This window comes from Lithobates pipiens, unplaced genomic scaffold (assembly GCF_037356315.1).
Source record: "Lithobates pipiens isolate NorthernLeopardFrog02 unplaced genomic scaffold, aLitPip1_a1.2 Scaffold_23, whole genome shotgun sequence".
Lineage (NCBI taxonomy): Eukaryota > Metazoa > Chordata > Amphibia > Anura > Ranidae > Lithobates > Lithobates pipiens.
Window position 1 is genome coordinate 113,294,319 of NW_027507785.1, and position 14,678 is coordinate 113,308,996.

The following is a 14,678-nucleotide window of genomic DNA, read 5'->3' on the forward strand; positions in this document are numbered from 1 at the left end:
TCTGGGATATTTCTTTAATTGAATACTTTTGGAAGGTTAGATAATAATGAACTAATTGTACTGTTGATGCTATTGCCATATCTGTCAAATTGATTTTGTGTTTAAATCTATGTTTTGTTTTCTTTTTATATATTTGTTGTGAAATTTTCAAAATAAAATCTGAGTAAAAAGAAAAATATATATTTTTTTCCTACTTTTTTTTCACTTGGTAATCCTGCTGTATAAATAAGCCATTCACTCCCTTCCACCTCTATAGTTAGTGCAGACTTTCAAGTATTGATAAAGATTGCTCAAATCATAACATGTATGAAACAAAATTGAAAAAAAACCACCAAGTGTAAAGCTGTATTGTAAATTTATTAAAAGAAAGGGAATTCTAGTCTCTCACAAAGTAAATGATAGAAGCAAGCATATATGTAAAAGAATACCGATCCCGGGATCCAATCCAACCACCCTGGCGTGCGTGGTGACGTCACGAGCATGAACTCTGCCCTATGCGTTTCACAATGGATGTCACCAGGGGCCCTTTGTAAGTGACTAGCATTCCCTTTCTTTTAATTGATTTACTATACAGTCTTACACACTATGTTTTTTTTCCTCTACATGTTATGTTGGATCCATCTTTACTATTACGTGCAAGTCTGCACTAACCATAGAGGAGGAAAGGAGTGAATGGTTTCCATCTCAGATGAAACTTTATTTATACAGCATTTTCAACTCTTTTTAATAACGAGTCCATCATTTCTGGTAAGAAGTCACTCTTTACCCAAAGGTGGAGGCGCACTTGGGGGATTTACCTTTTGAATTGCTATCTATATTTATACATTGGACCCACTTGCTGGGCTTATGCGTTATTGGAACTTCTAGACTTGGAATTCTCATGCTGTGTCATTACAAACAGTTCTATCACATGGGACTCTCTTTTTGATTTATATGTACCAGACTTGTTTTTAGAGTGTCATATTGGATTGAATTCACTGTTAGCACGGCAAACCTGATGTTATGCATGGTGGTCACACGGGCTGGACTTCAGAAATGTCTGCCTTTTGTTTATCTCCATTACACAGCGGACTGATGGGACTAGTAGTTTACAAAAGTGAGAAAACATTGCTTCTGCTATCTTGTTAGCTCACAGTAGGTGACAAGGACACTTTTCACAATTCTGACAAGAGCAATAGCTGTTTAGTGTTCTTGCCAAAAATGTCCTTAGCCTGAAAAAAAGCAAACTTTAGCAAATCACCATTTCTAAGGACTGGTAAGGTGCAGTATACTACTTTTTTTTATTTATTTTTTATTTAGGCACTAAGATTACTAGTAGTGCAGGGCAGTTACCTATGTATGTATGTGAACTGGAATGTTCCCACCACCTTCAGAGTACATACAAGGAAAGTAGAAATTTTACCTGATTAGAAAAGGCATCATGTAAGAATCCATCCAAAATGTTCTGTTCTCCTGACTTAGAGCCATTATTGCCGTATCAGATGGAATTAGTGCAGTTACATTACTTCCGCTGTGAATCCTGAACTTGGAATCCTGTTGTAACAAAAAAAAAAAAAATATCCATAAATAGAAAAAAAATGATTTTATATATATATATATATATATATATATATATACATATATACACACATATACATACACACACACACACTATATATACATATCTGCAATGAATGCAAAAAATGATCGACCAATTCAAATTCTGTGTGAATAGCTGGTTGTTAAGGCGCAGGCCAGTCACCACGACAAAATGATGACTCATCAGCTGTCAGCAGGCTTTCCCACTGAGAGCTGAAATGTAAACAAAAGAATGCCGGTGTCATGTCAAATAGTGTCCCCCGTCGGATAGTGTCCGATGTATACTGCGCATGCGCAGTACACAGGACAAGCAGATTCCGCAAATAGCCGAAGATGAATGGTGCCTGCGCCGTGAGTCCAGGTTCAAGCCCTACCATCCAAGTGGACATAGAGTTAGAATAAAAAGAGCCAAGCGAAGCGAGGCCGTGCCCGAAACGTGACGAGGGGCCCTCTAATATGTGCAGCCCTATTTCCACTTGGATGGTGGGGCTTGCACCTGGACTCATGGCGCAGGCGCCGTTCATCTTTTCGGAGATTTTCCGAATCTCCTTCTGCTCCTTACTGCGCAAGCGCTGCGCCTGAGCAGTGCACAGTGGACACTACTCGATAGGTGGACATTTTTGGACAGAACACTGGACTTTTTTTGAAGGCAATTAGAGCTTCAGGCTCATTGGAGATATGCCCAGGCATTCAAGAGATCATTTCCAGAGAGAGATCCCGGGAGAATGTATATGAGGACCTGTATGGCTTTATAATCAGTGATATGACTTCATAATATTAGAGTCAAGTCCATCTTGTAAGCAGGTATTAGTCTCGCTTTACTGGTGGTAGATCACAAGAGGTTTTTTAGGGATTTGTTTTTCCTTTTCTGCAACAATTTATACACAGACTTTTTATGTTGGACATTTCATTTTTTATTCCTTTCAATAAGTCACTAATTGTTTGGTTTGGTGTATTTAGCATGTATTCATTTGCAATATATACCTAAACAGATCTGTGTCATATTCTGGTTTATGTGTGTTGCTGTGTTTGATGGTATTTGTACAGATGTTTGCATCCATATCCTCAGCACAGCCAGGTGTGTCCGGGAGTACCGAGCTGTTCACAGAGTTGTGTGTACAAGGACAGAGAACACATCGAGCGGCTCCTTCAGAGGTAAGCCCTGCACAAGAAACAACCTCTCAAGCTCTAGGTATACTACACCTTTAGAGTGCATCTAAACCCCAAAACAAAAATGTAATCTTTTGCAGTTTACCAGTCATCAGATGTAGTGCAGAGAAGGGTAACCATACTGATCAGAGACATGGAGGAGTTTAGCTATGAGGAAAGATTTGAGGAACTTAAAGGGGTTGTAAAGGTAATTTTTTTATTTTCTACATAGTTTCCTTTAAGCTAGTGCATTCACTTACCTTTTCCTTTGATTTCCCTTCTAAATGTTTTTTTGCTTTGTCTGAATATCTCACTTCCTGTTTCTCCTCAGTAAACTTCTCACCATCATCCGAGCTGGTGGTTAGTCAGCCAGAACAGCTTACTGAAAAGCTTACTGAGGAGGAACAGGAAGTGAGAAATTCAGACAAAGAAAACAAAGAAAAAAAAACATTTAGAAGGGAAATCGAAGGAAAAGATAAGTGAACCAACAATGCACTAGCTTAAAGGAACCTATGTAGAAAATAAAAAATTTACCTTTACAACCCCTTTAATTTATTCTCTTTTGAGAAGAGGAGATTAATCAACATGTACAAATACATAAGTGGTCCATATAGTGAACTTGGTGTTATTCATTTTAAGGTCATCACAGAGGACAAGGGGACACTCTTTCCGTCTAAAGGAAAAGATTTATCTCCAAATATGGAAAGACTTCTTCACAGTAAGAGCTGTGAAAATATGGAATAGACTCCCTCGAGAGCTGGTTCTAGCCAGCTCAGTAGATTGTTTTAATAAAAAAGGCCTGAATTCTTTCCTAAATGCCAAAATATCTGAATACTAATATTTATAGGTAAAGTTGAGTGAGGGAATATCAGATTGCCTCTTGGGGGATCAAGAAGGAATTGTTTTCCCCTGCTGGAGTGAATAGGATCATGCTTTATTGATTTTTTTGTTTTCCTCTGGATCAACTGTAGGTATAGGATTGTGTATATGGACTTTTTCTATTTGTATGTGTGTTTTCTTTTTTCTGTGGGTTGAAATGGATGGACTTATTTATTTTTTATAACCAGACTAACCATGTAACTAGCATTGTAGTATTCCGTAATATGTATGTGAAAAGTATGGCAAAAAAGTGTAGTAAGTGTATAACTCATATTCATAAGGTTGCTGGATACCCGTCATAGGGTCAAGCAATCTATTTTAGCACAAGTGGAGAATATGATGCTCTCCACACAAGTGTGGGCGGTTGCACTTGAAGTTCATCTGCGAAATTTGTATGGAATGTGTTATTAATAACAAGAAACGCAATATAAGAAATACCCTGCAACCAAAAACAGTTGACCCCTCAGCAACAATAGATCCATCCAGCAATAATGGACCCCCCCAACAAAATAACCCCTCCAACAATAGATCAGAACAATTGACCCCCCCCCCCCCCATCAACAATAGATCCCCCAGCAGCCAGCAATAATATATGCTCCCAAGCACCCCATCACCCCTGGCCATTATATAAATTCAATGCTGGAGGTGCTCGAATTGCGATCCCACTGAAAAAAAGCCCTGTGTATGCTTATGTTAGAAGACACTGAGAAAGGAACAGCAGGAAGCATCAATTTACAGGCTTGAATCTGATACTTCCTAATGCTTAGGTTTTTTTTTTCCCACATATGACTTATTATATGTAACAGAAAACAAGAGCATTGAGGTTGGTGTTTTGAGAATAGCAACCCTGAATCAAAATAAGGGGTTCCCAGATCGAGGCAGAAGTCAGATGAGTAGACTTCTTGCACTAAATGAAGCCTAGAAATTAAACCTAGACAGAAAAACTGAAGTCCTGGGCTAGAAGTCTATACCCCCTGTAAACATCTAAGGCTTTATTTTTAGTTGTAAGCAAAGAGATGTTGATGGGCTCATTACATTTTGTAACAAGGTCCAGAAGTAGCCATCATCTATCAGAAATTGATGCTCAGCAAAAAATAAATGAATAAAAATTTGCTCTGAATATTTTTCCACAAACAACTCCCAGACCCACAGAAACAGCCATCATAATGCAACAAAAATAGAAATATAATAATAATACCGTCAACCATTGCCTGAAAATGGACACTTCTGGGATTCTGTGCAGCTCCTAGAAGCAGAAAAAAATTATAAGACAATATAAATTTAATAAGAAAAATTGTATTATTAATAACAAAAATTATTTTAAGAACATTCTGATATGGGAGGACAGCTGTTTGATCCAGCTGTGTTCAGCCAGGCTGGGTGGTAATCTTTTGTCTGGGTTCCTCTGGTTCAGACTACAGCCGTTGGTGATTGGACTGTCCTTGAAACCTTTTCTGCTTAATACTATTTCCTCCCAAATAGACAACATTTACCTCTCCCCATCTCTCTACTCTTCATTTCCGACCCCTCTTTTCTCCAGTATCCGCCCCTTGTTTCTCCATTTAAATTAACTTGTACGCACGTTAAAGCTACGGAGCAGAATTCCGCAAACACCTTGCCCCAACGGCTCTTGAATGGGGTGGAATTGTTAAAACGTCATTTTTTTTGTTTTGTTTTTTTACCACTGTGTTTCACTGGGGTGACATACTACAGCTCCCTGTTCAGTACTGACAACAAAATGTTACAGAAAATCTCTCCACAGGAAAAGAAATCTCCTGTTATATAGCTGTCAACACATCAAGTGTCCCAATTAGAAAAATGACCCTCTATTACTGTTCCGGTGACACCTCATACTGTTTGCATTTCCCATCACTTTCTGTCCAAACAACAAGGGACACCATAACATATCTCCCCAGTGGGAACACACACGGCAATAAATATCTGATATTTTTTTAACCCCTACATAACCAATACAAAACAGAAAGAAAAGGTTTGGACTTTATACAGAGCTTACAAGGTGTGGAGAAGAGGAAAGTAATGCTACATCAAGGAAACTAAGCTTTTTGACCTGTAGGAAGAGTGACCCCATTCAGATTTGAATGTGTAGATGGCAATTACATGGATGGGGACATTTATGCAAAACATTCTTTCTGCTGCCTTGTCTCTTTACTCATCAGAGTTGGTACAAAGGCACTTATCAAGTGTGCACTACTGCATGCTTTTCTGTTCTTATCAGTTGAATATATGGAAACCAATTCATTATTTCTGTTAGGTACAGAACCCATCCCGGCAAATGGCAGTTACAGAGTGTCAGTATGAGTCTGGCCTCTATAATGCAATGAAGCAACAATGAAGAACTACTACTTATGAAGTGGGGCAAAAAGAATCTAAAGAATCCCCGGAGAGGACCTCCTGGAAATATTACAACCCCTCTCTTTAAAAACAGTTTCTACTGTATACAAAACTTATAATTAAAATAAAATCTGTAGGTTTGGGTAATGTACTAAGCTAAGAAACCTATTAACTAATAAGTATCTTATTTTGCCAGACTATACCTTTATTATTATGGTAAGTTTTCTGGCAGTGCCAGCCAAGTCTACAGAAGTACTGACTTCTGGACAATGTAGACAAAAAGAATTTCTCCTGCGCTTGTGAAGGCGTTGTTGGTATAGAGTGGTAGTATTTTCAAAAGAAGAAAAAGAGAAGATAATCATGCGTGTCCCGCTGCCTAAACTGACCAGGGGTGGTCAGAAGAAGGCCAAGTGGAAGAAAAGAGGTGGAAGGCGCATATCAAACGCTTGGATAAAGATAATACAATTTATTCATATATAAAAATAGATAAATGCATATAGAAAAAAATATACACATTATAAATTAAAAGTCTAAAAGTGGAACAAGCCCATGCAAGGGCAAGTACTCAAAGGTGGGCTTTCGAGGGGTTCCCTCTTCATCAAAGCCTTGAAAAAAGGACAAAAGTGTGTAAAATACGGTAGACTAACATACAAGGGATGGCTAGTTGGGAGGTGTATCACATGGTAAGTGATCCGTACTCCTTTGTTCAAGACCTCTATGTGGTGTAGAGAGATGTTTCTCTTTCTGTGTGGGTCTGTCAATTGTACCTGCATCCAAGATTTGTGGGGGAACGGCAGCCTGCATGCATCAGTGAGAAATGCATTTATCTATTTTTGTATATGAATTGTATTATTTTGATCCAAGCGTTACCTCTTACTCATTCCACATTACGCACACATGCTCTCACTGAACTATAACCAGACAAGCCACTGTTAGCTGAAGGCTAAGGAGAGTGTACCTGTAAATATACTGACTTTCAGAAATGTACAATTTGGAGAGCTCCAGGGGTGGCTTTAGGATTCTGAAAGCAATTTTGTAAGTTAAAAGAAATAAGCCAGTCCAATATCATACTATTGGATTAGGGGAGGTTGGAAAATAGGGGCAGAAATACAATCAATGGCTGATACACCACAGGAACTCACTGGGCTGTCCTTAGGAAACAACCTGTCAGCCTGCTTCTTAATCTCAGTTCTCTTTCCAAATAGTAACTAAAGCCAAAATTTACTGAATGATATCACTCCTCCTACAGTGGGGCAATTGGGCATGGTGATAAATTACATAATGCAAATAGAAGACTTTACTCTGTCCCATTGGCAACAAGGGCAAAGGTTCCGGAAGACATGCTTCTATTGGGTAAAACTCCCAGCTAGGTATAAGGAAAGTCTTGGGTTCTGTCCCCAGGAGTTGGGCTCAGTGGATGTAGCCTGAACACTGCGACTGGCATGCCTTACTTTTTTCTTCTCTCTAATAAAGTATCCCAATTCCCTTTTTTTCCTTACTCTCCTCTACTTCAGCATGATCAAAAAGGAAAAGAAAATCCTGTGGGGGCTCTCTGTGCCCCAGTTAACACAAAGTGTCATTATACTTCAGCGTTGGGATTATAAAGCTCCCATCTGGGCGATTTGGGTTAGATAGTTAATTTATACAACAGGTGCAACTTTCTGTCTTAATGGATATGTAAATTTATGTTTTCACTCTTACATGCCATAATATAATAGGGGACTACTTAGGACCTGTAAAATGGCATGCTCAGTTGTTTAAAGCACATAAAGAATTTACACTACACTATGGGTCAACTGTCTTTCAGCTGGTCATTGGTAGTGTTCAATAGGTACCTATATGTCTTAAGTATTCCAGTGCTAACATTTTACCAACAAAATTCCCAGCTCTCCTATCAACAAGACCAAGACACCCTCATAATACTGTACCAAACAGCTGGAGCCTGGAAATTTGCTCTAGAAGTTTTTACAAATAAAATTAAATGAATTAACAGGTATAGTATAGTTTTAAAGAAATTCATTTATACAAACCAATAATATGTCTCCATAACAATCTTGGCCATTCCCTGCAAATCCTTCAGGGCATGCACATGTCCTCTCACCTCCGGTGGTTGGCTTACACGTTGCCTAGGGAAGCAATGGAATGTAATCAGTATAAATGCTGTCATTATCTAGATATAATTAAATAATAACATTAAAAAAAATCTTGAACTGTGTCACATATTGAAAACTAATATTATACTGTATTATTTTCTACCTTACTATTATAAAATTTTTATGTAAACATTAAGGTGGTACTAATAGCTCAGTTTTTCAACGTAATCCACTGTTAGCAAGCAGCGTAACATACCCTAATAGATGTAAATATCCCAGTGTGGTCAAACATTTACAATATTCCCCTGTTCTCTGATGTTTGCTGACCCAGGCACAGATCGCTGGTCCCCTATTCTGCTGGGGTAAGGTAGGATGTGCACTGAGGACAGGTGAAGCATGAACTTTGAAAAACACAGGAGGCAAGTGACTTACCAGTCTGTACTCAGTATATGCAGTGTGAAAGCAGGGCTGACACCACGGGAACAGTAAGAACAAAGAGTTACTTGATCAGTGGACAGGGTGTAGCCATGACATTGGTGTTACAAACCTTTATGGGGTTTCTAAAAGGTAAGCATAGCAAACATTGCTTGCTTTATAACTGTCTGAAAATAAGCAGGGGACCCCGCAGAGAAGAGAAAGTCAATCCTCTGAATCAATTCAGTTGAACTAAGGAGTTCTGTATATTACATTCATTTCCAAGTAGGAATAGTTAGACTGGTAAACATTTGAAAACTAAAAAATATGCATTTGCATTATCTCATGATAATATGATGCATGATATATTTGTTTTGCCTTACCTTACATTGCAACCATGGTGACTTAAATAATGTCTTTGTTAAAGGCCATGTTTACTGCCCAGCTGTTCCATTTATAGAAGCCATTACTACAGCTTCTTTGAATGAAACCATGAACCATGCATGAAGAGGGCCGACCTATCAATCATCTGTGCTGTGATGTTTTCAGGACTCTGTGTAAACCCCCCTCCCCTTGAAACACCGAGACCCAGTGTTTTATCTTGCTTGGTCTAAAATAAGGTATATAATAAAAATGGAAATATTTTAATTAAAAATTAAGTTAGCATATTTATGGGAGTGAGAGGGGAATAACCCCCAGCTAAAATATAAATTAAAATTACAGTTTTCACTGTTGACGATACCAACCATTTCATGACAGCCACCATTGTCTTCTAAACATATGTTAACTGGGTCGCAGGAGTACCCATCACCAGCATAGCCTTTTTTGCAAATGCAGTCATTCTGGGAAGCAAAAAAAAAGTAAGAAACATTACATAATTAAAAAATAGTACATTTTTATAGACTCTGTACTGAAACTGAATACACCAGAACATTTGGGCAGTATTTAACAGATTTGTATTTAAGAAAATCAGCAATAAAAGGCACTAACATATATTCTCTTGTTTAAAAAACCCACAATAGGCTATTCTGGCAAGAGATTCCAAGTTGGATGTAATAGCATTAATTATTCTATTGGAGTTCTATTTACTTATTCCTTTAAAAAGTAGCCTGGCACTGTCCTCTGCCACCATACCATTCATTTCAACAACAATTTTACCATAGGATTAAGTGTGTCCTAAAGAACTGCTGCTGGCTGCCGCCATCTTGGTTGTGATGCCACCAACCACAACAGACTCTGAGCTTTCACGCTAGTGAAATGTTATAGTATTCTCCTTGCCCTATTTCCCCAGCTACTGCATTACAACTTATGAAGGGAGGGCGGAGAAGTTGGTCTAGCACAGGTAGTAATTAGACTTTCCTAGAAGAGGAGAGGGCTATTATGTGTAAGGAGGGAGGGGACTATGCTAGTGAACCGACTAGTCAAACTTGCTAACAGGTTTAGAGGTACATTGCAAGTGAATTAAAAGTCATTTATAAAAAAAAAAATACTGCAAGTAAGCATTTAAAATGCTTGATTTTTCTGTGGTTTTTAAATGCAACTTTCGGCTCATCAATATTTATTGGATTAATAAAGAATTAGGACCTTTAGGTATTTAATGCTGTCTGAGTCCATATTGACAGGAGGCCAGATGGATAAAATGTGATGTAAAATCTTTCCAATGTTGATAAAGTCAGCAACCAAGAACATATTCTCTTTTATAGTAAAGTGTAGTTCTACACAATACTGTGTCAGCTATTAGAGGATTGTGGGTCCACTGTACTGAAGGTCTTTTCCATTTGTAAACCAGTTCTTACTGAAAACTGGGTCCATAAAAAAAAACATACTCGCAATGAACCTAGCATTGAGTGGTATAAGCTGCCATTTTGTGCCAGAACTTTGGCTTCTACACCGCCATCTTCTCATCTGATGTCATCGGGGTGTCGGCTGTCTTTCTTGCCCATTCATGATGTGGCAGTGAGTTCTTGGGTCATGTGTAGTGCATCACAAATTCCCACAAAGATTCTTGGGATGTGTGGTGTTGGTTTCACAGTTGGCCTACTGGCTACAGGATTGGGCAGCTGTTCTGGTAACATAATTTTTGCCTAGGTGAGAAATGTTGCTATCCAACTGTGTAACAGATGGGGCTCAAAAAACCACAGCAATTGGTAGGAGAAGGTGAAAGTCCATTTTAAAGAGCCGCATGGGATATTAACAACGTGTTTTAATAGCTCTACAACCAGGCAAACAATGATACAAATGTATTTCTTCTGAATATTCACTAGTTTTAAAGAGTGTACTGCTTACCTTGCCAGGCTGGGTAAAGAGGCAGTTGGCATTAACATGGCAGCCTCCTCTAGCCTCCAAAGCACAGTTGTCAATAGGTACACATTCTATGCCATCACCACTCCAGCCAGCATTACATAGACACAAGTGCCCTGTAGAGTAACTGAGGCAAGCGGCCTGCAAGAATCATGTTATATTGATTAATCACTCCTTTCATGCTTATACTCTTTCCACATCAACAAAGCTTGTTTGCAAAAAGAAATACTTCAGTCTGTAATTGTACAGCATTGATCAGACTAGAAAATCTATACACTTCTTTATCATGAAATGTGATAAGAGCACAGTGCTGAAACAGACTTTGATGAACTGCAGGTCACATTCTCAGCAATCCAAAACCTTGCGATACTACATAATGCAACAGAATACCCTATCAGTGATGGTGTCATTCATACAATAGGAGTGATCACAACTACCACTAAACAAAGTGTTCTGCTTGATCTATGTTCCAATGAGTAGTGAAAGTCTGGAAGAATGTAAAAAAATATACATTTGAATTAGAGATTCAGATTGCCCACCATGCTTTATTCTTGACTACTCTGGTGATCAGATCTGCACTGGAGTACCCCGTTCCACACATTGTGGCCCTAAGAAAGCGATATCAAACTATATTGGATATTTTCCTTTTTTTTCTTTATAGAAAAAACTCAAGTCTTAACTTTGCTCTTAGCTCTCACTAAACTAAAGTATTTACTCATCTTTAAACACTTGTGAACATATCCACTTGTTGTTACAACACTGCAGAGTACAAAGCCAGCCTTAATGTGCCACTCAGGGCCAGTTCACACTGGGATTGCATTACGACAGCCCATTGGACTGTAAAATGCACTGGACCGCAGAAAAAGTAGTGCTTGCACTACTTTTTAAAAACACAACACCAAACCACCTGGTACTGTGGTACCATTCGATTAGGTGCCCGCAAACACACCATATTTCCGATTGGAGTTCGGGATGCAATTAATACACTGGCATCTGTATGCAGGTTGCAAGGACAGTGCGTTAAACTGTGGTGCCAGAAACACAGACAGAACGCACCTTTCCTGCACCGCATTCTAGTGTGAACTGACCCTAAATACTAAATTACCGTATATACTCGAGTATAAGCCGAGATTTTCAGCCTCTTTTTTGAGGCTGAAAGTGCCCCCCTCGGCTTATACTCGAGTCATCGCTGTCTGTCTGCCCGATCAGCGTGTCGAGCAGACAGACAGCGGCCATTCTAGGATTCAAAGGCCGCGCCTCCCTCTCCGCCTTCGCCTGTGATAGGCGGAACACTGAATTTCCCAGCAGTCTGTGTTCCGCCTATCACGGACATCCTCTCATCCTCGTCCGTAGTATGAAGATGAGCGGACGTCCATGATAGGCGGACCACTGACTGCTGGGAAATTGAGTGTTCCGCCTATCACGGACATCCGATAGGCGGAACACTCAATTTCCCAGCAGTCAGTGGGAAATTGAGTGTTCCGCCTATCACCGACGGAGGCGCGGCTTTTGAATCCTAGAATGGCCACCGACGAAGAGCTGAAGGACGGAGGCTCGGCTCGGGACGGGCCGGGACGGGCCGGGACGCAGGCCGGGCCGGGACGCAGGCCGGGACGGGACGCAGGCCGGGACGGGACGCAGGCCGGGACGGGACGCAGGCCGGGACGGACACAGGCTGGACGGACACAGGTAGGCTCTACTGTGTCTTTACTGTGCCTCTCCTGGAAATGAAGAAATCAATGCATGTGCCCTATTCCATTTTTCTTTCAGTTTGTACCATATGGAACCCATTACTTCAATGGCTACTTCCTCTGACTGGTGTTTATGATGATCAAACAATGTTTAGCAAATAATATACATACACATATGCTTATTATAGTGCTTTTGTAACAACAGCAATGTAAAACCTTTCTATTACTGGTGTTACTGGTTTATTCCTTAGTAGCCTATTTGACAGTTGTTTCTAATTCCTTAGGGCAATTTTGATATATTAATGAACCAATCAAACTAAGGTGGGAAAAAGCACACACACACACACGGATGCATGCACACACACACACACACACACACACAGGGATGGATGGACACACACACACACACGGATGCATGGACACACACACACACACACGGATGCATGGACACACACACACACACACACGGATGCATGGACACACACACACACACACACGGATGCATGGACACACACACACACGGATGCATGGACACACACACACACACACGGATGCATGGACACACACACACACACACACGGATGCATGGACACACACAGGGATGGATGGACCCACAGGGATGGACGGACACACAGGGATGGACAGGCATGTCTCACCCTCGGCTTATACACGAGTCAATAATTTTTTCCAGTTTTTTGGGGGTAAATTGGGGACCTCGGCTTATATTCGGGTCGGCCTATACTCGAGTATATACGGTATATCTTTATTCTCCAAAAATCATAAATATACATGCACTACTGAATGGTCCTGTAATGCTATATTTCTTTTAATAATTTCTTACTGTGTTTGTCATCCTCCATGAGCTCTCAAACCTCCCCTTATTAACCATTTTTTAGTCATTAACTTTTAATCAATTTAATATAGAAAGGAATTTATAGGGCTAAACTGAAGGAATTCAATTTATAAAATGTATACTTACTATTTTACTTTTAAACATTATATATAATATACGATACGATGTACAATATTTTTACGATATTTTTTATTTTATTTATTTATTGTTTTTAGGGTTGAACTGGATGGATTTGTGTCTTTTTTCAACCTGACTAACTATGTAACATATATATATTATTTCTGCCTCTTCAGCTATGGCCCTAGGCTTTAACAATATAGTACTAATGCCCTTTCTATACACACATACATATATATATATATATATATATATATATATATATATATATACACACACACACACACATATATATATATATATGTTTAGCATTATTTTACACCTTTATTTCAACATCCATTGATTTATATGTGGGTGCTTATGTGTATACATATATTTTTTCCTATGCGTGTATTCTCTGTAGGCTGCCTATTGGTTACTGTCACCTAATCCCAGAGGGGCTCAGGGACCCTTTGACCCCTCTCTATTTGAAGGGCGAGATGGATAATCTACATGGTATTGTTTTATCTCCCTTCTCCCTGTTTTTCTATGTGTAATCGCCGAGCGCCATAGAGTAACGGTAGACCCGTTCTGCTCTGTTCTCTCTGTCTACAACAAAATGGCAGCCGACTTCAATTGTGTGCGACGGCAGGCGCGCAGGAAGTGATGTTTAGACCGCACTTACGGTTTTCTGAAAAGTAAACAACATGGCGTGCATTCCAGACACTAGTCTGACCACCATAACAATGCCATTAGTGGGCCAGACAGCACACTTAGTGGCTGTACACCTAAATGTGGACCAACATATCTGGATGGTAAGACCCAGACCCTTTTAGGGCTATATTCATTATTATATTTAGATGGCTCTCAAACATCTCCATTTCTGTGAGCACCTGATATGCTCTTGTCTTGGCTCTAGGAACCTGTGATGTCAAATTATGGGCATGCATAGAATATCAACTGGTATTGATAATCCTATGGGAACCTGGTATTATTGTGTGTATATATATATATATTTTACAGCTGTCACTTTAGCCCTACCTCTCCATCGGATCGCCCACAATTGTGGGTGGGGCACCAGGGCCACTCTGGGATGTGTTCTATGGATGTGCATATGTATATAAGAAGCTGAAGGAGGTAGTACTGCTAGGCTGAGGAAGAAGGTATTCCTTCAAAATGTGTCAGCCAGCAGTGGTCCTCATGTCCTCTCCATTACCTGGAGACTGCTATTATCAGACCGAGTGCCACCAGTTAAAGGCTTTTACATTGCGG

At 39.7% G+C, this 14,678-nt stretch overlaps 1 protein-coding gene across 1 annotated transcript in view; it reads right to left on the reverse strand.

The window, feature by feature from the left end:
- Positions 1–14,678, reverse strand: part of STAB1 (stabilin 1) — a 394,908-nt gene that overhangs the window by 203,333 nt on the left and 176,897 nt on the right. The window contains exons 25-29 of the mRNA XM_077452219.1: positions 10,752–10,907; positions 9,212–9,307; positions 7,989–8,084; positions 4,805–4,852; positions 1,403–1,533 (exon numbers count right to left, since the gene is read on the reverse strand). Of these exons, the coding sequence (XP_077308345.1) occupies positions 1,403–1,533; positions 4,805–4,852; positions 7,989–8,084; positions 9,212–9,307; positions 10,752–10,907 (527 nt within the window). The remainder of the gene's footprint in view (positions 1–1,402; positions 1,534–4,804; positions 4,853–7,988; positions 8,085–9,211; positions 9,308–10,751; positions 10,908–14,678) is intronic.